The sequence below is a fragment of the Mauremys reevesii genome, unplaced genomic scaffold (assembly GCF_016161935.1).
Source record: "Mauremys reevesii isolate NIE-2019 unplaced genomic scaffold, ASM1616193v1 Contig1, whole genome shotgun sequence".
Taxonomy (NCBI): domain Eukaryota; kingdom Metazoa; phylum Chordata; order Testudines; family Geoemydidae; genus Mauremys; species Mauremys reevesii.
Genome location: NW_024100715.1, coordinates 2,918,683 through 2,946,285, shown reverse-complemented (window position 1 = coordinate 2,946,285; position 27,603 = coordinate 2,918,683). Strand labels below are relative to the sequence as shown.

The 27,603-nt window shown below is 48.2% G+C and overlaps 1 protein-coding gene across 2 annotated transcripts; it reads right to left on the bottom strand.

Moving 5' to 3' along the window:
• Positions 1–11,246: 11,246 nt before the first annotated feature.
• On the bottom strand, positions 11,247–25,769 carry LOC120392391 (zinc finger protein RFP-like). Of its 2 annotated transcripts, XR_005591678.1 has the most exons (8): positions 25,238–25,769; positions 23,349–23,444; positions 20,789–21,019; positions 19,211–19,233; positions 16,385–16,500; positions 14,743–14,775; positions 11,482–12,692; positions 11,282–11,388 (listed from the first exon to the last, which is right to left on the bottom strand). XR_005591678.1 is itself a non-coding variant. In XM_039517107.1 (7 exons), the coding sequence occupies exons 1-7, from the start codon at positions 25,652–25,654 to the stop codon at positions 12,145–12,147; spliced, it is 1,464 nt and encodes a 487-aa protein (XP_039373041.1). In that variant the 5' UTR covers positions 25,655–25,769; the 3' UTR covers positions 11,247–12,144. The 2 variants fall into 2 exon arrangements, 1 of the variants encoding a protein (XP_039373041.1); XM_039517107.1 differs by having other exon boundaries at positions 11,247–12,692.
• Between the last annotated feature and the right edge of the window lie 1,834 nt (positions 25,770–27,603).

Here is a 27,603-nt window from a genome sequence, read left to right as displayed (position 1 = left end):
TTTAGTTTCATTTTCCTGTTCTCAGAAATGGGCTGATTCTAAACCTTGCACAACAAACAGGCACTTCCTGTGTTTATTGTCTCCTGTTACTCTTGAGAGTCCGGAAATACCTTGTGGTCTCAGTTGGCAAGGGGAGGCTCTACCACGAAAGACTGTGGAGTGGCAGCACCTGACGCTGTTGGTCCCTGCAATGGTGTAGCATGGCCACTCTGCAGAACAGCTGTTGGAAAAATAGCACCTGCCACATCCACACCCAGCTCTATACAGCATTTCTTCCCACCATCGCTGTGTCACTGTATTGTGGGACTCCAGAGGTACCTACAGCCTAGCTCATGGCACAGCTCTCTGCAGCAGGTGGTTCTGGGAAAATTTACAAAGTACTGTGGGCTGCCAATGGTATTCCAGCCTTTAGAAGGGCAACATCCTAGAGTCATACCCCTCCACCTCAACCCAATAACTGTGGCAGTAACAATCTTTATTTCTGCTTAACGTTTGCCTTCTGCAATTGGTACAATCACTTCTAAATCCTGTCTTCCTAGCCATGTTCTCACAGGCCACCAGGTATATACAGATAATCTGACAGCGGAAGAAGGAAAACAGGTGGCTGGAACACTGATGGCAGGAGCTGCTGCTTGATTCTCACCAACTGCAGCATGTTCATACCTTGTGCCAAGGGCTTTGCATGAGGCACAGCTGGGCTTCTTAGCCTCCATCTAACTCCTTCGATGTTCTTATTGGCAATGACCTGATGCTGTTGGTCCCTGCAATGGTGCAGCATGGCTACTCTCCAGAACAGTTGTTTGAAAAACAGCACCTGCCACATCCACATCCAGCTCTATACAGCATTTCTTCCTGCCTTTGCTGTGCCACTGTATTGTGGGACTCCAGAGGTACCTACAGCCTAGCTCATGGCACAGCTCTCTGCAGCAGGTGGTTCTGGGAAAATTTACAAAGTACTGTGGGCTGCCAGTGCAAGGGATGATCCTAATGTCATGCCCCTCCCCCCTCACCCAATAACTGTGGCATTAATAATCTTTTTTTCTGCTTAATATTTGCCCTCTGCAGTTGATACAATAATTTCTAAATACCGTCTTCCTAGCCATGTTCTCACAGGTCATCAGGGTATATACAGATGGTCTGTGACGGAGGAAGAGGGAAAATTGGGGGCTGGAACAATGGGGGCCAGAATCACTGCCTGATTCTTACCAACTGCAGCATGAGAACATTTTGATATCTTGTGCCAAGGGCTTTGCATGAGGCACCACTGGGCTTCTTAGCCTCCAGCTAACTTTTGCAAAGTCCTGATCAGCAAAGCTATTCCCAGTGACAAAAGGCCTGGTGGATCTATGTTGCTTCTAGTGACATATGAAATCAAGTAGTTTTCACTGTGAGGGTGTTTTAACCCATTTCTCAGAAAATAACATGCAGATTCAGACCAAGTTTTCAGACTCCAGAGCGGTCGACTTATCTGTGGGGGACAAATACTGTCATCTCTGCTTGAATATGAGCCACTGTCACTCACTAAGATAGTGGAAGTTCCTACTGCTCTTTGGGTTATAACCCGTGAGTTAGACTCTAATAAAATCCAACTGGGAGACATTGGGACCATTATCAGAAGAAATTTAGGGCAAGAAAGTGACCAATAGGCCCTTAGTAAAGACATCAGTTTTTGACAGTAAAAATCTTCTCAGTTATTGCCCTGTCTATTATCTGCTTTTTAAGGGAAAGGTCATCAAAAATTTGTTGTCAAGGCCACTCTAGTGCTAGTTGTGGGGACCTCAGATTTCCTTGATTCCTGTCAGTCTGGTCGTTAGCCAGTGTTTAGTACACAGACTACATTGGTAAAGGACCTTCTCCTGATGATGGGTGAAGATCAAGTTAATCATGTTGACTCTTTGACATCTGTCAGTTGCCTTTGATTTACTGCCTATGGTGAATTGTAACTTATAGCGCTACACTTGAATGGCTTTGTCCCTTTCTTTCTAGGAGGATCTCATAGCTAGTGCTTTGCAATGTTCTGTCTGCCCTGAGGACGTTTTCATGCAGGCTGCGATCTGCTTCTATTCTTAAATTAAGGAGAGAGGTCTCTGAGCTGCTCTTCCAAATTTTAAAACACTCAAGTTTCCACTTTGTGTTGGGAGGTTTCATTCTGAGGATGGAGCTAATATGATCAGTAATCATCATAGTGTGTAGCAAGAGTTCATGTGTATTATAATTCTATCTAATGGTATCGCTGCTAATCTGATGTCCAAAGTCCAGCCTATCCCTATTCTTGGAGAAGGGTGAGTCTATAATTTATGGGAAGTTAAAAAACAGCATTAGGAAGTCCTGTGTTCTGATTGGCCATTAGACATCATGTTGTGACATACATTGCAACCACACGCAGTATCTTTGGTGACCACTGTATGACATTGATGAAAGGTTTATTTGTGATTGTATCTTACTCCATGGGGGGGGGAGGTCCCACCAGGGTTGGCTCCAGACCCCAGCGCGGCAAGCATGCGCGTGGGGCGGCATTTGCCAGCAGGGGCGGCAGGCTGGGCCAGTGGACCTGCCGCAGTCATGCCTGCGGGAGGTCCACCAGAGCCCCGGGATGACCAGACCTGCTGCAGGCATGACTGCGGACGGTTCGCTGGTCGCGCGGATCGGCTGGACCTCCCGCAGGCATGACTGCGGAAGCTCCACTGGAGCCGCCGGACCAGTCAACCGTCCACAGCTGCGGGATGTCCAGCCGAGCCGCGCGACCAGCGGACCCTCCGCAGTCATGCCTGCGGGAGGTCCGCTGCTCCCGGGGCTCCGGGGCATCTCCCGCGCATGACTGCTTGGGGCGGCCGAATATGTAGAGCCACCCCTGGGTCCCACAAGTCCTCCAGGAACTCGAAAGGGTGTGTGGGTGGGAGAGGGATTAAGGGGAGTCACTGAATACTGTAAACAGCCCCCAGAGGTGCCAACTGCTTCAGGTCTCCGCTCCTGTGATAGGGCCACATGGTCTCCCCTTTCACACACCCCACACCCTGTGCCGCCAGCAGAAAGGGGTGTCAAAGCTTTAGCTGAATGAGGGAGGTGGTGTGGGTCCAACAACTCAACCTTCTTAAAAATACTCTGCATGGGGTGATTTCATCAATGGCCCCTCATGGCAACCCATTTTTTAACACAAGTGAAGTAGCCTGGGGCTAGGGTGACCAGAGAACAAGTGTGAAAAATCGGGACGGGGTTGGGGGGTAATAGGAGCCTATATAAGAAAAAGACCCAAAAATCGGGACTGTCCCTATAAAATCGGGACATCTGGTCACCCTACCTGGGGCAGACACGGATTGGCAGAGGAAGCATCTTCCCAGTGCTGGGCTGAGGTGGGCCTTAGCCCCCTTCACCACGGGGCCCCGCCCCCTGCTCCTCCTCTCCCCCCGAGGCCCCACCCCCGGCCAGGCCTGATAAGAGCCCAGAGGGGCCATTTCAGATTTTGGTTGGGGGGGCAACTTTAACTGTGATTCCGGGAGCTACTTAGGCACCTGAAAACTATAAGAGGTTTTTTTGCAGATTATTACTTAGAAATTAGCTGACAGGACACTGTATCTAATTCCTATAAGGGTGGTCAATTAACTGCCATAATGCACGGCACAATTAACGCATGGCACGATTAACACATTACATTTTTTAACGTGCTTTAATCACAGACCCTCTGGGGGCGGGAGCACAGCAGGAGCGGCTCCGAAAAACGTGTCTGGTCAGGGGCAGTAACATAAGCCGCCACCAGAGGGCGGGAGGAGAAGAGGCTACAGAGAGTGAGGTAGTTCTCATCCCCGCATTTTTAAAGTAAAAACAGGATGGCCAGGGGCTCGCCGGAGTGCCCCCGCCCCGCACACTTGTGGGGCTCACCCGAACTGCCCTCCCCATGCCTCCCGGGGCTGGGACTGACACCCCTCCCATCCCGAGCCCTGTGCTGCCTGGGTTTGGGGCTGACATTCCCCCGCCCACCCAACTCTGCACTGCCCAGGGGTCAGCTCTGAAGCAAGCATCTCCCGCCAGCAGCAAATGTCCCCACTTTCCTGCTGTTGGGCAGGGGCATTGCTGCCGTCAGCTGACTCCAGGCTGCAGCCGCCTCGCTCTGCTCTGCCTGGCCGCCGGGACAAACGCCCAGTTTGGCGAAGAAGGAGGGATGGCCGGGACAGAGCTGGAAAAGGGCCCTGTCCTGGCCAAAACGGGACATATCGTCACCCTACCCAGCCCGGGCCCTGTTGTCCCGAGCCAGCCCCTCACTCCTGGGACCAACCGCCTGTTTCGTGCCCCACTGCCCCTAGCCGGCCGCTCGCTCCGGGGTACCCCATAGAGAACATGGGCCTGGTGAGCTCAGCCTCCCTGCACCAGCCTCTCCTCTGCAGTATGGGGAGTCCCTGAGGTGAAACCCACCCTTGCAAACAAGGGCTCCCTCAGCGGAAGGGAGCCCACCATGCTCGGTAAAAGGAGGCGAGACTGGTGAGCCCAGTACCAGAAACCACCATTCCAAAAGCAGCAGCAAGACACCTCCCTCACCCTCCTCCTGCACATGTCATTCCTTACTTCTCCCCTCCCCTGTCCTCCCCCAGCACTGAATGCGTGTTTGCGCGATTGGCTGAACAAGAAGTAGGACTGAGTGGACTTGTAGGCTCTAAAATTCTACATTGTTTGATGGTTACGTGCAGTTATTCTTTTTTACATAATTCTACATTTGTAAGTTCAATTGTCATGATAAAGAGATTGCACAACAGTTCTTCAATGAGGCGAATTGTAGTTTCTTTTTTACAGTGCAAATGTTTGTAATAAAAAATAAATATAAAGTGAGCACTGCACACTTTGTATTCTGTGTTGTAATTGAAATCAATATATTTGAAAATGTAGAAAACATCCAAAATATTTAAATAAATGGTATTCTAATATTGTTTAACAGCACGATTAATCACGCAATACATTTTTTTAATCACTTGACAGTCCTAATTCCTATGTAAAGAAAGATAAAAATATATAAAAACACCAATTAAAGCCATATTTTAAGTTTATATGTAAGTGTAACCCTTCTGCCCCTCTGAGTTGGCAGCAACAAGGGCCGGGTTCAGTATCCAGGGGTTCCGTTTCAATAACACAATGCAAAACCGGCTCGAGCCCCCACCCAGTGACCTGGGACAATTACATACCACCCCCCCCACCCCCAGGCACCTCTAGGAGGCAATACCTCCCCACTCGCAAGCACAGAGTCCGAGTGTAGCAAAATCCTTTTAATAAAGGAGGGAAACAATGCGGCATCACATTGGAGAGACACCACAAACAGGACTATACACAAACCATAAGCAAAAAACCCACCTCCAAGTACGTTTGGCAATGTCCTTTCCCCCTTAGGGTCTTAAGTCCAATCACCCCAAAGTCCAACAACCCAAAAGTCTCTGTCTCTGGTCAGTGCCACCCCAGAGTTCAAAAGTTTATCTGCAGAGTTTTACCCCCCCAGCCTGGGTGGAAATGGGGGGGGCGCACACAGGGTGTTAAGGGGCACCTTACGTGGGCCAGAGCCGACTGCTCCGCCTCTCCGTGGAGTTCTGCTGCAGCCTTCACCACGACTGGCTCCACTACACCGGCTGTGCCGCTCCTCCAGCCGACCCGTGAACCGCTTCAGCCATCCCCACAAACCGCTCCGCTCCGCTCACTGTTCCATGGGCTGCTCCAACACACTGCAAACTGCTCCGCTCTGCCAGCCGCTTAGCGATAGATCTTCAGGCTCCCCCACTAGCTAACACAGCACTCAGTGATCTCAGCTCAGTAAGCTTAGCTCTTTTAGTGATTTCAGCTTGTAGTAGGGGAGCCCCAGTGCTGGTGCACCGTTGGCCCAACATGAATTCAGGTCAGCAGCCTCTAGATGGACTCCTAAAGGATTCAAAATTAGCTCTGCTCTTTAACAGTGGAGAGAGAAGGATGTGTAATTGGTGTACCAGGCCCTCAAAAGGGGGCTCATACCATCAAGTACACACACCAATCTCCAACCTCTCTCAATTTACTGGGTTTTGGAACCCATGTCCCTTGTCTAGCAAGTGCTATTTAATGTAGGTTGAGTCATTTCTATCATAAAGCAGTCTTATAGTTCCTCATTTACTTAATCAGGGTGACAACATTTTATTCCTCCTGCCCCAATAACAAAGAAATTGGGGATCCCACGGCTGGGAAAATAACCATCCCAGGCTGCTGTGCTCTATACTAAGTGGGGTGGGTTTGCCAATGCAAATATAAATTCCTGAAATTCCTTTCCCCACTCCAATGCAAATGCTTGAAATTCCTTTTCCCACTCCTCATAATTTACCACCAGATGTCAGGGTAGAGCTCATCCTGACTCTGCTTACATCAGCATAGAAGAATCAGGAGATTATACAGCAAGATATTCCTAATCTGCCACTGAGGCCCGGGATGCAACACCAGCCCGTCTGTCAGTGCCTCCCTGCAGGCCTCTGCCCCTCCCCAAGGCAAGGAGCTGGGGCCTTGCCCTGTCATCCATCCCAGCCAGACTCTGAGACTTCGTGGTAGGGCGAGCAACCCAGCCAAGAGGCGCTTGGCAGCTCCACTTACCTGCTGGGCCGAGCTGGGCGAGGGTGCACAGGATCCGGATCACGCGGGTCCTGTCGAGGGACCAATCAGGGAGTGTAGGTGGCTTGTTCTGATCTGCAACAAGCAAGGAAAAATCCCAGGGGGACTTCCAGACTGCAAAGTGCAAAATGCTGGCCCTGAGGCTGCTGAATGGCTGAAGTGTGTGATGCTTACTTAAGACCTTTGGACACTTTTAACAGTTCTTCTTTTGACTTATACATTTCTGTTTTATCTCTGTACTTCATATTTTTGTATGTTGAACTTTTCCCCATCTTTATTGTACAACTTGTGCATTCACTAATATTGTAGCCAGGGGATGTGATATGCATATAAAGAGCAGGGCCGGCTCCAGGGGTTTTGCTGCCCCAAGCAGCCAAAAAAAAAAAAGCCACGATCGCGATCTGTGGCAATTCAGCAGGAGGTCCTTCGCTCCGAGCAGGAGTGAGGGACCCTCTGCCGAATTGCCGCCAAATACCTGAAAGTGCCGCCCGGTCCGGAGTTGCCGCCCCAAGCACCTGCTTGATAAGCTGGTGCCTGGAGCCGGCCCTGATAAAGAGCTCTGAAAAAAGTGAGACGTCCGTCTCTGATTTTCTAAAAGGCTCATTTGTAAACCCTCAGATCCCTACTGAGACACACCGCCCTCCTCTCCCCAGGCCATCTGGTCAGCCCCAACCACTATTAAAACATTCTAAATCATGACAGAGAAAAGAATCTACTTTTCTGTTTTAAGCAAAGACCTGTGTAGCCACCAGTAATATGGTGCTCAGCTCCTGTCAAATGCAAAATTGAAACAAAACCTCAACTGTGGGGCTTCTGCTGAGCCACCATCATTCATATGAAAACTTTCACTTGATCCCAGACATTTACCTTTGTCCACGTGCTGCCCGGATGACAGTGTGTCTAGAGGAAGAAAAAGGCGAAAGAGATTAAATGTCCTGGTCTCACATTTATGATTTGTGATAACACAGAGAGCTCAGTGTTAATTTGGGAAGACACCACAACAATGATTCAAAAGTTTGCAAATCATAAGGAAACACTCACCTCACAGTCAGTTGGGGAGTGTCCTTTGCCTCAGTTTCCCACATTGCAGCGTGACAGTCTGACTAGGGTGATCAGATGTCCCGATTTTATAGAGACAGTCCCGATTTTTAAGTCTTTTTCTTATATAGGTTCCTATTACTCCCCACACCCTGTCCCGATTTTTCACATGTGCTGTCTGATCGCTCTAAGTCTGACAGACAAATGTCCCTTTAACGCACCATTCCCCTTTCCTTCTGCCGCAAACCACTAGCAACTGGTTGTCCAAAATCAGCAAAGTCCCAAAATAAAGGGGTGAGTTCCCGTGGATTCCCCTCCCACCCTTAAAGGGAGGGGTTGAGCAGTGCCTCTAACTGCTCGGAGGATGGGGGGTGACCCCATAGCAATTTCCCCCTACTGTTACTCACACCTTCTTGTCAACTGTTTGAAATGGGCCACCCTCATTACCACCACAAAAGTGATTTTTCCTCCCTTGGTATCCTACTGTTAATTGAATTGTCTCGTTAGACTGACCCCCTACTTGGTAAGGCAACTCCTACCTTTTCATGTGCTGTGTATTTATACCTGTTACTGTATATTCCACTCCATGCATCTGATGAAGTGGGTTTTAGCCCACAAAAGCTTATGCCCAAATACATTTGTTAGTCTCTAAGGTGCCACAAGGACTCCTCGTTGTTTTTAACATCTAAACTGCCATTTGGTATCTAACCTTTTGGATGATCCAGAAAGACTCATTGCAAAGTAGCAGAACGACCATCTCTGCTATGATCCAGATCTACAGACTCTCTACATCAATTGTAATGGAGATGATTCTTTGCACCATTTGCTAACTCCTTTTCTTTTTTATTAATAAACCTTTAGTTTTTAGGTTTCAGAGTGGTAGCCATGTTAGTCTGTATCAGTGAAAACAATGAAGAGTCCTTGTGGCACCTTAGAGACTAACAAATTTATTTGGGCATAAGCTTTCCTGGGCTAAAACCCACTTCATCAGATGCATCACTTTCATTTTCAGTTACTAAGGGGATTGGCTGGAGCGTGATTTTTGATAAGATCTAAAGTATATATTGACCTGAGGACAGTGGCTTTGCGATTGGAAGAACTGTATATGTGATTTCTGGTTTTAATGATCATTTATCACAAAAGACCAGTTTGAGTGGACAAGCCAGGAGCTGGAATGCTGAGAGGGGACTATGCTTTGACTTCCTGCTAACCAGTGTGGGGATATAAGAGCTCATTTTCTTACTGTTTTCGTGAATCTATTTATCTAACAGTTTTGGGGTGTATCTGCCCTGTCCCGAATTGGGCATTCTCAGTGGTGATTCAAACCAGGCAACAATCACACCAGTGACAATTCTACTATCAGCAAATTTAATAATATGAACATACACCATCCAGATATGCATTTATCCACATTTTAGAAAGACCACTTTGAGAGGAAAGTCAGATACAATCAATTGCTGACAGCAAAATCAGGGAGATTTCTAAAAGAAAAATGAGTTACATGAAGACCAAATATGGTCATTTTTTTATACACAGTTTGCACCGCATGAAAACAACTCTGATGTGACAGATGCTGGATATTTCGGTTTTAATTCAGTGCATCTCAAGGGGCTTTCCATATGATCTGTTCATTTTTATTTCACATTCCTGGTATTGCCAGAGTAATTCCCACCCTTACAGTTAGCCCTGGTCTACACTAAGGGGTTGGGTCGAATTTAGTCGCGTTAGGTCAATTTAAAAATGGATGCGTCCACACAACCAACCCCGTTCCGTCGACCTAAAGGGCTCTTAAAATCGACTTCTGTACTCCTCCCCGATGAGGGGAGTAGCGCTAAAATTGACCTTGTTGGGTTGAATTTGGGGTAGTGTGGACACAAATGGATGTTATTGGTCTCCGGGAGCTATCCCAGAGTGCTCCAGTGTGACCGCTCTGGACAGCACTTTGAACTCTGATGCACTAACCAGGTACACAGGAAAAGCCCCAGGAACTTTTGAATTTCATTTCCTGTTTGGTCAGCGTGATGAACTCAGCAGCACAGGTGACCATGCAGTCCCCCCAGAATCATCGAGCATAGAATATTTCTATGCTCCCCCTGTCATCTCTGTCCCTGAGGTTATCGCAGATTAGAAGGCGAAAAAAATGCACTCGTGATGACGAGTTTGTCGAGCTCAGGCAGTCCTCCCGCACTGATAGGGCACAGCTTAATGCATGGAGGCCCGGAAAGAATTAAGAGAGCGTGAAGAGCGGAGGCAGGACGCGATGCTGAGGCTAATAGGGGAGCAAATGGATATGATGAAGCGTCTGTTGGGGGAGCAAACGGACATGATGAAGTGTCTGTTGGAGCTGCAGGAAAGCCAACAAGAGCACAGACTCCCGCTGCATCCACTGTATAATCGCCTGCCCTCCTTCCCATGTTCTATACCCTCCTCACCCAGATGCCCAACAACGCGGCCGGGGTGGGGGGAGAGGGGAGACAACTCTGGGCACCCAACCACTCCACTCCAGAGGATGGCCCAAGCAACAGAGGACTGCCATTCGGTGCTCTAAGAGGAAGATGGCCATGTCTGTCCAGGTGCCCCTGATCGACCTCACTGAGGGGGATTCCAAGGAGTCCTCCCAGAGCAGCAGTACCATGTCTGCCAGCAGCTCCCAAAAGGACCAAAACGGATCCCCCAAGCTCATTGCTGGGGAGCAGGAGAGCTGAGTTGCAGGACAGCAGGAGAGCTGAGTTGCAGGGAAAGTGGTGGACTGTACACCATGCCCTGGAGGTTGCTAGGAGCTGGGCAGGGAAGATGTTCCCAGAACCCCTGGCCAAGCAACATATCCGACGAGGACAGGTACCTGTCCTACTGCACTGTCTGCTGCAAAGGCAAGGAGCTGCTGCTGTGTAGCAATGCCAGCTGCTGCAGGTGCTTCTGTGTCGAATGCTTGGCGGTCCTGGTAGGGCAAGGTACCTCGGAAAAGGCAAAAGAGCAAGAGCCCTGGAGCTGTTACATGTGTCAACCAAAGAAGTGCTATTGGGTGTTACAGCACCGACTGGACTGGAATGTTTGGCTGCAAGACTTCTTCACCAGTGACAAAGGACAGGAAGATGATGCACCTAAAATCTAAAAAGGCCCACACATTTCCCAGAGTCACTGCCCTTGATAACAGAACGTCAATGATTGCATTGGCTACTTGGATCACAGCACTCCCCACAGTAGACTTGCCCAGAACAGCAGTGGTGATGGTGAGCTAAGCGGGCTCCATGCTTGCTGTGGTATGGCGTCTACATGGGTAACCCAGGAAAAAGGCGTGAAACGATTGTCTGCCATTGCTTTCACGGAGAGAGGGGCAACTGACGACATGTATCCAAAACCACCCACGGCAATGTTTTTGCCCCATCAGGCATTGGGAGCTTAACCCAGAATTCCAATGGGCGGCGGAGACTGTGGGAACTGTGGGATAGCTACCCAAAGTGCACCGCTCCATCAGTCGATGCTAGCCACGGTCATGAGGACCCACTCCGCCGACTTAATGTGCTTAGTGGGGACATACGCAATCGACTGTATAAAATCAATTTCTAAAAATCGACTTCTATATAATCGACCTAATTAAATAGTGTAGACATACCCTTAGATAATTTACTTGACAGTATAATGGGGGTGGGAGAGATGATCTAGCAGAAAATGTAGTGTATGATGGAATCCAGCATCATTTGTATATTTGTCATCAATCCTACATTTCTCATCTGGTTTTGCTTTTACATCCTATATTGGGCAGCAGACACAAGGGAACTGATTGGGCTTTCAGGGCTCTGTTCATTTTAAAAAACTTTTGGTAAAATTCATATGGAAACTGACCTTTTGTTTCTGTCTCAAAATTCACCTCACACAGCAAACCAGTGTTTTCCAGAAAGTTTTAAACAGACAAATTTCCCTCTCAGGTCCATTTACGGAGGGATTTTAATAAGGTTAAGGTGCTTTCCATGACTTAGGTGCTTTTGAAAATCCCACTTGAAATTACTTAGCAGCACAAGTTCCACTGAAAATCAATGAGTCTTACGTCACTTCGGTTCATTTGAAAATTCCAGCCTTCGCACCTCGTACACACGCTAACAGTTGTATTTAAGTATATATTAGCTGGTTGTGGCTAAATAACAATCAACTAAAATTATTTTAAACACTCCCCCCCTCAGCTTCTTCAGCCAGGTCTCCTCCCTGCTCTCCCCTATCCCCCGTTGAGGGGTCTCTCCCTGGCCCTCGGCTTGGTCCCTCCCACAGGGGTCTCCCTCCTTCCTTGGTAAGATTCCCCCCATCCCACTCCACACTAAATTGGCCTCCTAGGAGCATAGAGACCCAGCGAAGAGCCTCACACAGACCTCCACAGCCATAGAGCTAAGGGTACAGAGTCACCCCCCTTCAGCCCTGTCTGTGCGGAGGGAGACTGGCTGAGTCCTCCAGGGTCATAGAGATCAGGAGGGTGGGGGCTAGAGGAGCCTGTTTCATGGGGACAGACCTGGCACTTCAGGGACACAGTGTGAGCCGCACAGTACCAAGAACCCCAAAGACCGGGACACTAACACCAGCCTGGAAGAACGGGCGGATTCTCTCCCCGGCGAAAGAGGCCGGTGGGAAAGTGAAGATCGGGTCCCTGTGACCAGCATCGAAAAACATCACCTGCCCCCGTTCATAGTCCAGATACACCCGGATCCTGCGGGGTGCCTGGCTCAGGGACAAGCGGATGCGCTGCTCAGCAGACATGAGAGCCCAGTACTGATCCCCCCAGCCCTCCACAGCCCAGATCCCCTGCTCAGGGTTAACCTGGATCCCTCCCTTCCTGCTCACAGACTCTCTGGCCACCCCCACAGCACAGACTCCCATCTCCTCCACCTCCACCTCCCAGGAATGTCGGCCGGAGGTGAATCCCTCGAAGCCCAGCACACAGGGCGCAGTGTCAAATCTCTCAGGGTTGTCGGGCAGAGCCTGCCGTGTGCATCCCAATCTCACAGTTTTTTGATCTGCAGAGACGGTGAGGTCGGGATGGGCCGTGTCTGGATCCAGAGTCATGTTCGCTGCAGAGAGAGAATCAGAGCGTGAGGGGCAGAGCTCAGCCCTCGGGGAGGGTCTGATCGTGTCAGTGACAGAACCTGCCCCAGCTGGGGAGTGAACCAGGCAACCTCCCCCCTCCCGGATTTACCCAGCTCTGCATGGAGAGCAGCGCTGAGATCTCAGCCATGGGCAGGAGGGATTCACACCCTGACAGAGCCAGTTCAGGGACAGAGCGAAAGGATCAGCTCGGCTGAGCCAGGCCCCAGACCCCGAGTCTGAGTCTCTGTGATTCCATCCTTGTGCTGGGGCGAAGACGAGGGGGGTCAGAGGGAGCTGGTTTTAAGCCATCTTTGTCCTTCCGTTAGTCTGCCTGGCCCCTTGCTCCAGGGGCCTCAGGGCTGCGAAGCAGAGAGCAGCCAGAGTGTGATGCCTCCTGTCTGTGCCCCCAGCAGAGCCGTCCCCTGGGAAGGGCGAATCGGGGCGACCGTGCCGGGCCCTGCACTTTGGGGAGCCCCACAGGCTGGTGCTATTGGCTGGTGCGGCTGGTCCCAGAAGAGATGAATCCATCACTTCCGCCCTGGACCCCGCACCCCCCTAGGGCCGGCCCTGGCCCCCAGCATGGCCCCAACCCACTCCTACAATAACGGCTGGGAGCAGAGTTGCTGAAGAGCTCCAATGCCAACTTCACATGGACGGGGGTGAGGGAGACGGGGTGGGGGGCAGCCTTGCACTGGAGCTATTTTCTGGGAGTTTTTCCACGCACATTAAGGCCCCTTTGCTCTGACAGAGCAGCATAAAAGGGCCTGACAATCAGGCCCATGGAATCTTTCCCCACCTGCACCCACCTCGCTCCACAGGTGCGATTAGAGACCCTGGCATCATAGGAGGCTTCCAGCAGATCACAGGGAATCCAAAGTCCCCCTGTCCAATGATGCAACTCTGCACATCCCGTCTCCTTGCAGAGCCCCCTCCCTCCTAACGATCAGCCAGCCGAGCAATATAAAAACTGCTATTATAGAGACACCACTGCCCCACCATGACTCTGTGTTGCTGCGGTGTGGTTGAGGACACCGCACACTTCCTGCATGGCTGCTCGGCTTGTGCTGGTCTATCAGGGACTTTCCAGACCCCACACTGCTGGCCCCAAGGCTATGCAGTGGCTAATACAGTATTGCCAACTTCAAGAGATCAAATCTCATGAGATTTGCCCCAAAATCATGACATTTTAAGAAAGATTCTGTTGTGGGTTTTAGCTCAGTCTCTTGATGTTTGAACTCCCCTGGCCCCTCCCCAGGTTTGCGCATGTGACAATCAGTGCTGCCCACTCTCCCACATGTCCTGGAGAAGGGGATTTTGGCTCCTGCTGCAGGAGCTCTCACCCCACATCTGCCCGTCTCCTGCCCAGCAATTAATCCTGTTTCCCAGCCCCCATCAGTTCTGTCCCCATCCAACCCCCCCAATTCAGTCTCCCAGCTCCCATCATCACCGCCCCATCAGTTCAGCACCCCTACCCCACTGCCCTCAGTTCATCCTCCCAGCACTCACCCTCTCTGCTCAGAACCCACCATCAATACAGCCCCCATCAGCCCCCCGAATCACTTCAGGCCCCCTGCAGCCCCCAGGCCATAATAAAGCCCTCCCAGCCTCATCTCTGCTCCTCCTTCTTCACCCTCCCTAGGCCTGGGGGCTACAGTGAGATCCCCTCTCCCACTTCCCAGGCTGGCAGGGGAGCTGCCGCACTGGGGTGGTGACAGCGGGAGCCTCAGCTGCACCCAGGGCAGCTGACAGGATTTATAAGCAAAATTAAGCCTCATTTTTAGAACTGTCAAATATTGGGATTTTTCATGAGCTACAGTTCTATCGCGAGATCATGAGTGAGGCTTAATTCTAAATGATAACAGAGAAAATAATCGACTTTTCTGTTTTTAGGAAAGATCTGTGTAGCCACCACTAATATCATGTTCAGCTCCTGTCAAATGCAAAATTGAAACAAAACCTGAACTATGGTGCTGCCAATGAGCCACCATAATTCATAGGAAAGTTTTCATTCCCCCTTTGATCCAAGAAATTTACCTATGTCCAACTGCTGTCTAGACGACAGTGAGTCTAGAGGAAGAAATGGGGGGAAAAGATGAAATGTCAGGTTTTCATGTTTAGGGATATATTCACATTGTTCACGTTCTAACACAAAAGCAAAATGAAAAGAAAACAAACTTTATTAAGTTATAGTTAAGGAGACTAAGTGCAATTCACACCATTACACACCTCACTAAAAAATAAACCCCAAACATTAAAAACTAAGGACATGACCTAAGGTTACATGATAGACCCAGAGATGTTTTACAGCAATTATACATTTGTGGCTGGCCCATGGCAGCTGACACCTGACAAACTCGCAGGGCTCGGGCAATGGGGCTGTTTAATTGCGGTGTAGATGCTCAGGCTTGGGCAGAGGCCTCGGCTCTGGGACTCTATGACGGGAGAAGGTCACAGAGCCCAGGCTCCAGCCCGAGCCCGAACCTTGTGAGCCGGAGTCAGCGGACACGGGTCAGCCATGGGTGTTTAATTGCTGTGTAGACAAACCCTCTGAAACCAACACATCATTCACAGACAGACCAATACACAGACACTTTTTCACTGATTAGCATTCAATCACCTTTAAATCTGCCCCTGAACCACTAGTACTCAGTAAATCTGGCTCATCCTTCCTGACAGAACTGGTGTCTCATTATCTCCAGCTCAGGAGGATAAAAGGTGGAGTGAGGAACCTATGGCCCATGGTCCAGATCCAGCCTGTTGCTAAATTTCATCCAGCCCGCAGGACCCACCCCCCACCGCAGGGTTGGAGCCGCGAGTGCCGACTAGCCACGGGAACTAGGAGTGCAGAGGGTGCTGCTTCAGGAGGCCCAGGTTTTGCGCGGGGGTCCCAGCCACCGGCCCCACTCCCAGGCTCTGTCCCCAGCACCTCACGCGGGGTCTTGTCTGGTGGCCCCGCACCTGGGCCCCTGCTCCTGCCCCCAGCTGTGGTCTCAGCCTCAGCCCCCTTACCCCTGTCTGTGTCCCTCCCCCGCCACCCCGGAGCCATGGTCCAGTCTTGGCACCAGCTTTGGGGAGAGGGGGCACAGACAGGGGTAAGGGGGCTGCCAGGGAAAAAGTTTTGGGACCACTGGCTTTCGGCACCCCCACTGTAAAAATTGTCCTAGTGCCACTTCCTCTGCTCCCTCCGCGGGGCTGGAGCCGCGAATACCAGCTCGGCTTCCTGCGGGGGGGAAGCCATGAGCCTCCACATTCCCTCTCTATCCCACCGTGGGTGAGTGGCCCGCCATTGTTTTTTTTCTGTGGGTCAGTGGCCCGTGACAGAAAAAGGTTCCCCACGCCACCCGCTCTAAAGCAAGAGAGGGACTGTGATGACCCAGGAGGACTTGCAGACAAAAAATCCAAACAAACATACTCCAGAAACAGTTAATTCAGCAGGAAGCTCAAGCTCAGGTTAACGTTCATAGCTGCTAAGAAAGGAAAACCCCCAAGCAGTCTGAATTTAGGACTCTAACCCAGTGTGTATGTGCTGTATTGAGAGCTGAGTAGGGAATTCATAGGTTCCAAATGATTAGCTGACTATCTCCATCCACAGTTATTTTCCCTCAGAGATTTCCCCAGCTCTGTCAATTATCAGTGTAATATATGTGAGAAAATCCCCCAGCTGACTGTTTATTACCTTTGAATTTCTTCACTATGGTCACCAGAACCGCAGAGTTTTGAGAAGATTCCCAGATTCTCCATTTCAGGTCAGAAGAAAAGGCCACTGGGTTCTCAAACTTCTCCCTCTTGCATCTGAAGAACAACTCAGTGTTACTCATTGTGGAGTTCGTTCATATTTGTGTTTTACTAAAATGTATTTTACTCTTGTGAATGGTTGTAGCTCAGCAGACCCTGGAGGTTTAAATTCTCTATTGCCCCAGGAATAGGTCCAATACCAGTTTTGACACTACAAGCTTCCCCTTCATTCTGGTGAGACCGATATTGGAAAACTGCATCCAGTTCTGGTGTCCCTATTTTAAAATGGACGTTTAGAAAGTGGAGATGGTGCAGAGAAGACCCACAAAAATGATTTGAGGGCTTGTAAAAATGCCTTGCACTGAGAGATCCCTAGCACTTGAGTGTGGGGTATAAATTACTTCTTGTTCTGCGCCCTCAAGGGACGTGAAGAACAACTGATCACCGCTCTCTGTAGAACAGCCTCAGACAGATCTGAAGACTGTTATCAGGCCCTCCCTGAGTCTTCTCTTCTCTAGACTAAACACACCCATTTATTTCTACCTTTCCTCACAGCTCATCCATTCTAAGCCTCTGATCATTTGTGTTGCTCTCCTCTGAACTTTCTCCAATTTGTCCACATCTTTCTTAAAGTGTGATGCCCCAAACCGGACAGTTTTCCAGCTGAGGCCGCACCGTGGCAAGAAGGGTGGAACAATGTCCTCCTGTGTCTTACATACGACACTCCTGTTAATACATATGTGGTGGGGTGTTCACCCCACATCAGCCCCCGAAAAGAGTGAAGGAAGCAGAGGAAGAGGAGATTAGTGAGACAGGCCACACATGGGGGGGTTTAGGCCAGAGAAGTAACCTCTGATTGGACGATGAAGCTCAGTTGAGCAGGTGGGGGCTGGACTAGTATAAAGCCAGGAAGCTGACAACAGAAATTGGCTGCAGTGAGGAAGTCTGCAGCCCCCCTCTGTGCATTCGAAAGGGCAGGAGGGGACCCAGGGAGAGAACAGCCTGCTGGGAGCCGGGCCCTGAGGGAACGGCGTACTTAGAATCATAGGGCTAGAGGGGACTGCCAGGGTCACCTAGCCTAACCCCTGTAAGGGTACGTCTATACTACCCGCCCGGGTCGGCGGGTAGCGTTTGACTTCTCGGAGTTCGATATATCGCGTCTAATCTAGACGCGATATATCGAACTCCGAACGCGCTCCCGTCGACTCCGGAACTCCACCACCGCGAACGGCGGAGTCGACGGGGGAGCCGTGGACTTCGATCCCGCGGCGTCTGGACGGGTGAGTAGTTTGAACTAAGGTAGTTCGAGGTCAGCTACGCTATTTGCGTAGCTGAACTTGCGTACCTTAGTTCGACCCCCCCACCCCCAGTGTAGACCAGGCCTAAGAGAGAAGGGTGGAGAAGAAAGCCTATGGGAGGTGAGTAGGAAGCAGCCCAGGGAGACAGCAGACCTTGCCTGCGTGTGGTAGGGTCCCTGGGCTGGACCCTGGAGCAGTGGGCAGCTCGAGTTCCCCTACCAGCCACGGATGGAGCGGCAATGCCTGGGCACAGGGCCGGCACAACCCATTAGGCAACCTAGGCGGTCACCTAGGGCACTAACATTTGGGGGGCGGCGACCGGATCTTTGGCCACCTCTGTCGGGGGCGGCATTTCAGGGGCGGGACCTTCCGCCGCCTAGGGCAGGAAAAAAGCTGGCGGCGCTCCTGCCTGGGCAGTGGGACCAGTGAGACTCTGCACCCCAGAAGGGGAAACCATTCAGTGACCTGGCTGGAGGCTGAGTCATGGAGAGGAAGCTGCAGCTCCTGGAGTGAGAGATGAGGCTGCAGAGTTAGAGAGACACAACGGGGGAGAGACGCAAGGGGAGGGGTTGGCCCTGGAAGAGCTAATCCCCAGAGCAGCCAGGAGGTTGCACCACCTGCGGTGAATACAGCAACCTGGGACAACATCCCACAATGACATTTGCCTTTTTCACAAGAGCATCACACTGCCGACTCCTTCACTGTGTGATCCACTGCAACCCCCAGATCTTTTCCAGCAGTCCTGCTGCCTCCCCAGTTATTCCCCATTTCATAGTTGTACATTTGATTTTTCCTTCCAAAGTGCAGCACTTTGACTTTATTGAATGTCCCCTTAAATTGATTTTAATCCTTCCTCCCTCCGCCCTGTGTCTCTTGTGTCTATTTAGACTGTAACCTCCCTGGGGCAGGGACTGTCTCTGTCTGTGTGTCTGTGCAGCACCCAGCATGTGGGGCCCTGATTTTGCCTTGAGCCTCCAGGCACTGCCATAGCGCTACTGATAACAGCACGTTATAAACTCCTCAGAGCAGGGAACGTCTCTTCCATCATATCTGTTGCCACGCCCAGCACACGGCTAGAGCTCACTGCATAATTAAGAAACAATTAATAAACAGCTCATTGAATAGTCATCAGATGGCACCGACTTTCCATCCCTACCGACCTAGGTGGAGTTTGGAGTCTATGACTTAGAAATGAAAAACTTGTTCTCCATCTGCAGTCCCCTGAGGTCTCCATTTCACCAGCCACACTACAAATCAATACCCGTCTATAGGTCAATCACTCTTTTCTCAGGCTGCTCTATTCTGGAGTCTGGTCAAAATGACAACAGCCTCAAGATTAGATTTAATGGAGGGAGATTGGGAACCAGCCCCACACTCTGCACTGCTGGACCATGGGGAGAAATGTCTCATGTTTAAAATCCCTTCCCTGCCCTGGGAAGTGAAAGGGAGAGTGAGAAGGAGCCACCTACCTGCTCACGGTGCCTTTGATGTCCTAGAGGAGAGAGAGAAAAGGAAATTCAGTCCCATTTATCACATATTGGAGATCCCTCCTGCTCTGGAGGGGATTCACTTTGTCTTCACAGATTGAGGTTCAAAGAGAAATTATTTGTTATTTATTAATGCAAACAAAAGCATTAAATGAGTTAACTTTGTTCTTTTGGAGAAGTGCTCTGACTGCAGGATCTGGGCCTAGGAAGTTTGTATAAGGAGGCACACCAACTCTTCGTGTAATGACATTTGGATAATCAGCTGGCACACGGAATCAGAGGGCTCAGTATTGAACAAGGATCTTCCTAACACTCACAGGTGTGGAGAAGATCCCCTCCTGCAGACTCCAGTGGGTGCAGAGGGAGGGATGCCCCCATGCTGTGCTGCCCCCATGCTGTAAACTCTCTCCCCACTCGCCCACAAACACTCTGAAGGCCCATCCTGTGGACTTCTTGACATCCACAGGAAGCTGGGGCTGGCTGAGAACAATGGGTGTGGGGTACAGAGTAACAGAGGGCCATTCACTATCCCAAGCCCCAGGATGAATGCAGGAAACCTGAGGAGTGAAGAATGCTGCCCACAGCAGATATTGGTTGCAACAGAGAATTTGACCCTAGATATCAGCCTCAGAAGTCCAGTATGATTTGTTTTATTTCTCATCTTTTTTTTCTTTTTTTCCTAGTTGGAGGCATTTTTTGAAAATTAAAGTCATTAGAAGGCTTTTGGAATTCTAACGACTACTTATACTTTCAGGGTACCATAAGAAATGAACAGCTTCCCTAACTAACTTCAGTTCTGTCAGAAAAATCACCACAGCCTCAGACCTCATGTATCAATGTTAAGGCCAATATTTTCCCTTTTTGTGGTAGGTAGGAAGAGTGGCAAAATGAGGCTTTAAATGGAAACTCAGCTTCTTAGCTATTTCCATAATTAATGATAGGTTCCATCTTAGATCTTCAGAAGTTAGTGTTTGGAACACAGAAAAAGCCAGTCTGGATCAGACAGGAGGTCCATCTGGTCAGTATTCTGTCTCCAAAAGTGGACAATATCAGATGCTTCAGAGGAAGGTATAAAATAATCTGCCTCCCACATTCTCATCCTTCTCTCTAATAGTTAGCGACTAGTTGAAGCAATGAAGCATGAGGTTTAATATCACTCTGCATATTCTTGTTATCCATATAAATATCTGATCACTTTTTGAGTTTTGCTAAATGCTTTGTCTAAACAACATCCGGTGACAATGAGTTCCATGGTCTAATTATGTGATGTGTGAAAAAGTGTTAGTTGGATCAATTTTGAATTCTAATTTTATTGAATGTCCCTTTGTTCTTGCATTAGGAGACAGGAAGAACAGAGTTTGGAGTTTGCCATTTTTGGAGGAGTTTTCTCCCACTAGAATTCAAAAGAGGAATTTCTTTTCATTTAGGGCTCGATCCAAATAATGTATATTGTAGCAATACTCTATGTTATGACCATTCATTCGTACACTCCAAAAGTGAAGAGTTAGGAGACTTTCTTTAACTGTGAAAGGATCTGGGGTGTTTCTAACACCGTCTCACCTGCAGGAATTCACTCACTGGCTGCTGGCACTTCTTCTCCATCTCCCGGATCAGGGAACTGATAGAAGATATTTCCTCAGATAATTTGGTAACATACTCATCCCTCCTCTTTTTAATTTCCTTATTCAGCTCTTCCAGCTGGGCCAGCCAGAGTCGCTTTTGTTCCTTCAGAAACTGGTGCAGTAGCTGAAATTCAGACACAATCTTCTGCTTCTCAGTTTGTAGCTGTTTCTGAAATGACAAGATACGAACAGGAAAAGCACAGGTGAAGGACAAGAATACGGAGTGAGCCATGGGACATTTTTTGCACATGGTAGCATGTCATTGCAACCCCACAGAATTTAACTTCTGACATTTTATGGAGAACATACTCTATGCTATGCAGAGATAAGATTTTCCAATAGATTTTCAAGAGTCCTAACTGGTGTTTAGAATATGAATTTTTCTCGCATTAATTGGATAATCTGTGATCTGTGGCTTGTAGAAAACCAGATCCTTCTAGTAACAGGAAGCACAGCAGGTGTGGGATTCAGAACTGACTGGCAAGGATAATTTTAGTAGAGGAAACAGCAGAACCCAAACTAAGAAGCACTAGACTTGAACTGGGGAACACAAGCTGTCCACAAAATACATATAGACATAAAGGGCCTTAAAAAAAAAGGTACTAAAATTTGAGCTCTATCATTTGCTCTCATGAGTTCTGAAAACAGTTTTGGATACATAAAATTTGGCAAATCATAAATCTTGAATTTTAAGCCACACAGTGACCTTGAGCACAAATTGGGCTGCTGAGAAGACCCCTTTTTGTACATGCAAATCTGAGTTTGCAGGTTGCTTAGGAATGAGTGCATGTGAACTGGACAGATGTCCACCAATTCATGCTGTTTCTGGAGCACTCTCTGGCCCCTGATGCCCTAGGAGCAAGGAAATCAGACCAGATTTGGAACCCAGATCTTCTCCATGTCAATGTCTAGCAGTGATACCATTAAGGGCTGTTCCAAAGCTCACTGAACTGACCCGGAGTTGTTCCAATGACGTCCTTGTGCTTTGTTTTAGGCCTTAAGTGACCAGCCTGTGGGGCAGCCGATTCTTATAGCAGCTGCACTGATTGTCCTTTTGTGGTTATTTCAGTGGAAAGTAAAGTTGGCCAAAAAATTGGGGTGTGGGGCGAATTTGCAAAAATAATTGAAATTTCAAAGTTGTTTCTGTTTCTCAATGTTCAAAATGGAACTAGTTTTAATTTCTCTGAAAAATACCTTAAAATAACTTTTGAAAATTTTCACATTTTTGTTTCTCCCATTCCCTCTCTTTTCCCAAAATGCAACAAAATAATGTTCATTCCCCCCTTTTTTCTTTTTATTTATTTTTCTCTGTACCCCTTCAAAATTCTCCCATTTTCCAAAAAGCGACAAAAATAAAAACTAGGTAAAAAAAACCCTGGAATTTATTCATTTTTGTGTACTCATTGGCTAAAAGGAGTGAATAAAAAGGGCAAGAAAAGGATTTTAAAAAATCTGAAATTTTGAAAGTTTGTCAGCTTTTTAAAACCAAAATTAAAATTTCAGAAGGAAATGACACAAAAACGTTTGCTTCATTTTGAAATTGCCTGTCAAAAATGAAAATTTTGTTGCAAATGATTTTTTTCCATGAAAAAAGTTGTTTTCTACTAAACCCCATCTATCTTCAGGAAGGGTTTTTAGTTGAAAAATGTTGACCAGACGTAGTTGAAAGACTAAAGGAGAAACTACTGTTAAGTAACCAAATTACAAATTACGCTCACATTATCAGTGAAAATATTAGGATTATTAAAACTCTTTCTTTAATGCTCTATTTTCCATAAACTAGAAATTTCTCTTTACAATGACAATAAATAAGTAATAGTCTCTCTCAAAAGGGAACATGTTGCTCACTATTCTTCTTATGACACATAGGGCTTGTCTACTCCACCCGCCAGCAGCGGCGGCTCCAGGCACCAGCGCTCCAAGCACGTGCCTGGGGCGTAAAGCCGCGGGGGGTGCCCTGCCGTTCGCTCCAAGGGTGGCAGTCAGGCAGCCTTCGGCGGCATGCCTGTGGGAGGGCCGCCGATCCCACAGATTCAGCGGCAATTTGGCGGCAGGTATGCTGAAGCCGCGGGATGGGCACACCTCCCGCAGGCATGCCACTGAAGGCAGCCTGACTGCCGTGCTTGGGGCAGCAAAAAAGCTAGAGCTGCCCCTGCCCGCCGGATCGGCGGGTGGTGATCGATCAAGTGGGGTTCGATTTATCACGTCTAGTCTAGACACGATAAATCGACCGCCGAGTGCTCTTCCATCAACTCCGGTACTCCACCAGGGCGAGAGGCGCAGGCGGAGTCAACGGGAGAGCATCAACTGTCGACTTACTGCAGTGAAGACACCATGGTAAGTAGATGTAAGTACGTCGACTTCAGCGACGTTATTCACGTAGCTGAAGTTGTGTAACTTAGATCAATCCCCCACCTAGTGTGGACCAGGCCTCAGGCTAAGCCATGTGTTAATAATGTCCCTGGGCATATTTGCTTCTGAGTAATAACGGCACCTACCAGCAGTTCCTGGCTTTTACTTTCCCCAGTCAATTTAAATGACTGAATCTCTTCTCTCTCTTTCTTCAAAATCTCCAAACGGCTCTGAATTTGGTCCTAAAAAAAGAAAAAGTGGTTTAGTTTTGGTGCTTTTGGAGGGTTTTCACACATTTTTTATATTTTCAAGAATATTAAATACATAATAAAATGGGTGAGTGCTCTAACTACCTGGCCATATAATCATTCTCATGCTTCGTCTCTCTCTTTCTGGTCCAAATGACTTTTTATCCCCAGTGAAACAGTTTTGACAGAGGAGATGGAGGGAGCCTGCCCCACTCACAATATCCTATAGCCCATGGTTAGGGCACTTACCTGAGAGGTGGTTGATCCCTGTTCGAATCTCTTCTCATCAGGTGGAGGAGGGACTTGAACCAGTGTTTCCTACATATCAGGTGAGCACCCTAACCCCTGGGCTAAAGGTTAGAAGGGTGAGTCTGATCCGGGAGGTGTGCTTAGAGGCCACCTGCCAGGTCAGACCGCACACTCTAGCCAGGCAGCCAAACGTCTGTCTTCCTCCAGATTGTGAATCAGTCTGGGGCTTAAGTGAGAAATAGGCATCTGAATACCTAGAAAGAGACAGCAGGGTGCATGCCCAGAGGCAGAAATATAGGGATGATGATGGTGTAAAAGCTGGAACGAGCCAGTAACGCCCAGAATGGCATTTTAATCAATAAAATTGTTGCAAAAACCAGCAGGTGCTGTTACAGACACTTAAGAGAACAGATTCATAACGAATTGTGATACCCTGTTTTGGCCCAGAACCATATTTTAAACACCAAAAAACACCTTGAGGACAATATCTTACCAATGAGAACTGATTTCTAGCACCCTGTTATCAACCCATTCCAGCCCAGAACTGTTTTTTAAACACCAAATAGGACCTGGAACACACGGTTCCAAAGTGACCCAGAAGATTAAATGTATCCATCTAGCATATTACCTTGAGGACAATATTTTCGGAATGAGAACCAATTAGTAGCAGACGCATATTAACTCATTTCAGCCTAGAACCACGTTCTAACACTGTCAAAAGTTGTGGAGCAGAAATATTTAGGCCTATCTAAAAATTACCAGTGAAAAATAACAGACTCGAAAGTCTCACCTCCATATATGAGAGTGACTCTTCCCAAAAATACACAACAAATACAAAATAACATGAAAAGCAGAATCAGTCACAATGATTTATGTGGTGAGTAGGACCTTCATGATGCTCTGGAAGGATTTGTGCGTCAGTACACTCAGGTCCCTGAAATCTCTGTAAGTTTGGATCTTCCAGAAGTTACTGGAATTTTTTAAGAGGTGACAATATTGAAGCCAACTACACTTCTTTCATATGCCATGTTTCAGCTAGGAAACTTTTCCTCTCCCCATTGATGTGCCTTTTTTGGACGAAAATCCAGCCGTTCCTGAGGCTACACCGACTCATGACATGTGCACAACACATGCACACAAGATTAGTGTTGCCAACCTTCCAGGATTAGTTAAAGATTAGGTTATGACACCTCCAGGAATATTTCCAACCAAAATTGGTAACTATATAAAAGATGTATTTATAATCTCTAGCAAAATATGTGTCCGAGGTCAGCAGCAGTTCCAATGTAATAGTTCTGTGCAATATGTATAAATTTCAGCCCGTGACCAGTTCGGAACTGACTTTTCTGAGTCCTTATTGGTGTTAAAAATGGTTTGGGGCCAGAACAGGTTAATAACAGTGTCTTATATGTCTGTTCTCATTGCTAAAATATTGTTCTTAAGGGTCTCTAACATTATCCGCTCTTTTTTGCAATTTTTTTTAATTAAAATGCCGTTCCTGGCCATTCCATCTTTTACACTGTCCCGTAATTTCTTACCTTGTAATCCTTGGCAGCCTCATCTATGGGAACCACAGTGTGTTCTCTGTGATCTCGGGGCAGATGGTAAACCACAGAAATGGGTATTTGATCTTCTTGGCAGAAGACATCTAAAGTCCTCTTGCGTTTTTCACCCACTCTCTCAACTTCTGGTTCTTTTGCTGACTCCAATGTAAGTGTTCTGGAAGCTTCTACAATATTCCTTAGATGTCTGTTTCGTTTGAAGTTTCTCTGGGAAAAGGTTTTTCTGCACTCAGGACAGCGGAAGTTTGTAGTCGATCCCTTCCACCAGCGAGTGATGCAGGCCTGGCAGAAATTGTGCCCACAATCTAGACACACTGGATCTTTAAAATAATCTTTACACACTGAACAAGTCAGTTCAGCTAGGAGCTTTTCTGCTGGATTCACAGCAGCCATGGCTGCTTCTGTAGCGAAGAGACAAATTTAGTTTCATTTTCCTGTTCTCAGAAATGGGCTGATTCTGAACGTTGCACACCAAACAGGCACTTCCTGTGTATTTATTGTTTCATGTTACTCTTGGGAGTCCAGAAACACCTTGTCGTCTCAGTTGGCAAGGGGAGGCTCTACCACGAAAGACTGTGGAGAGGCAGCACCTGACGCTGTCAGTCCCTGCAATGGTGCAGCCTGGCCACTCTGCAGAACAGTTGTTTGAAAAACAGCACCTGCCACATCCACACTCCGCTCTATACAGCATTTCTTCCCGCCATTGCTGTGTCCCTGTATTGTGGGACTCCAGAGGGACCTACAGCCTAGCTCATGGCACAGCTCTCTGCAGCAGGTGGTTCTGGGAAAATTTACAAAGTACTGTGGGCTGCCAGAGTCATGTACCTCTAATCCAATAACTGTGGCATTAACCATCTTTTTTTCTGCTTAATATTTGCCCTCTGCAATTGATACAATAATTTCTAAATACCGTCTTCCTAGCCATGTTCTCACAGGTCAGCAGGGGATAGACACATGGTCTGCGACTGAGGAAGAGGAAAACAGGTGGCTGGAACAATGGGGGCCGGAGTCACTGCCTGATTCTCACCAACTGCAGCATGAGAACATTTTGATATCTTGTGCCAAGGGCTTTGCATGAGGCACAGCTGGGCTTCTTAGCCTCCATCTAACTTCTACAAAGTCCTGATCAGCAAAGCTGTTCCAAGTGACAAAAAGGCCTGGTGGATCTGTGTTGCTTCCAGTGACATATGATACCAAGTAGTTTTCACTGTGAGGGGGTTTTAACCCATTTCTCAGAAAATAACCTGCAGATTCAGACCAAGTTTTCAGACTCCAGAGCGGTGGACTTATCTGTGGGGGACAAACACTGTCATCTCTGCTTGAGTATGAGCCACTGTCACTGGCCAAGGGAGTGGAAGTTCCTACTGCTCTTTGGGTTATAACCCGTGAGTTAGACAGTAATACAATCCAGCTGGGAGACATTGGGCCTATTATCAGAAGAGATTTAGGGCAAGAAAGTGACCAATAGGCCCTTACTAAAGACATCCTTTTTTGACAGTAAAAATGTTCTCAGTTATTGCCCTGTCTATTATCTCCTTTTTAAGGGAAAGGTCATCAAGAATCTTTTGTCAAGGCCACTCTAGTGCTAGTTGGGGGACCTCAGATTTCCTTGATTCCTGTCAGTCTGGTTATTAGCCAGCGTTTAGCGCACAGACTACATTGGTAACGGACCTTCTCCAGATCATGGGTGAAGATCAAGTCAATCACGCTGACCCTTGTACATCTGTCAGACGTCTTTGATACACTGACTATGGTGAATTGTAGCTCATAGCGCTACACTCGAGTGACTTTGTCCTTTCTAGGGGGATCCCATAGGTCGTGCTTTGCAATTTCCTGTCTGCCCTGAGCACCTTTTCATGCAGGCTGCCACAAGCTTCTATTCTTAAGTTAAGGAGAGAGGTCTCCGAGCTGCTCTTCCAAATTTTAAAACAACACAAGCCACTCAAGTTTCCACTTTGTGTTGGGAGGTTTCATTCTGAGGATGGGGCTAATATGATCAGGAATCATCATAGTGTGTGGCAAGAGTTCATGTGTATTATAATTCTATCTAACTGTATCACTGCTAATCTGATGTCCGAAGTCCAGCCTACCCCTGTTCTTGGAGAAGGGTGAGTCTAGAATTTATGGGAAATTAAAAAACAGCATTAGGAAGTCCTGTGTTCTGATTGGCCATTAGACATCATGTTGTGACATACATTGCAACCCCATGCAGTATCTTTGGCGACCACTGTATGACATTGATGAAAGGTTTATGTGTGATTGTGTCTTACTCCATGGGGGAGGGTCCCACAAGTCCTCCAGGAACTCGAAAGGGTGTGTGGGTGGGAGAGGGATTAAGGGGC

Coding starts and splice junctions, on each gene's coding strand:
- LOC120392391 (XM_039517107.1), bottom strand. CDS start 25,654: ATGGCTGCTGTGAATCCAGCAGAAAAGCTCCTAGCTGAACTGACTTGT. Junction 16,501..19,210: donor ATCAAAGGCACCGTGAGCAG/GTAGGTGGCTCC, acceptor GTTGTTCTTCAG/ATGCAAGAGGGAGAAGTTTG. Junction 12,693..14,742: donor TAGACAGCAGTTGGACATAG/GTAAATTTCTTG, acceptor CTCTCTCTGCAG/CGAACATGACTCTGGATCCA.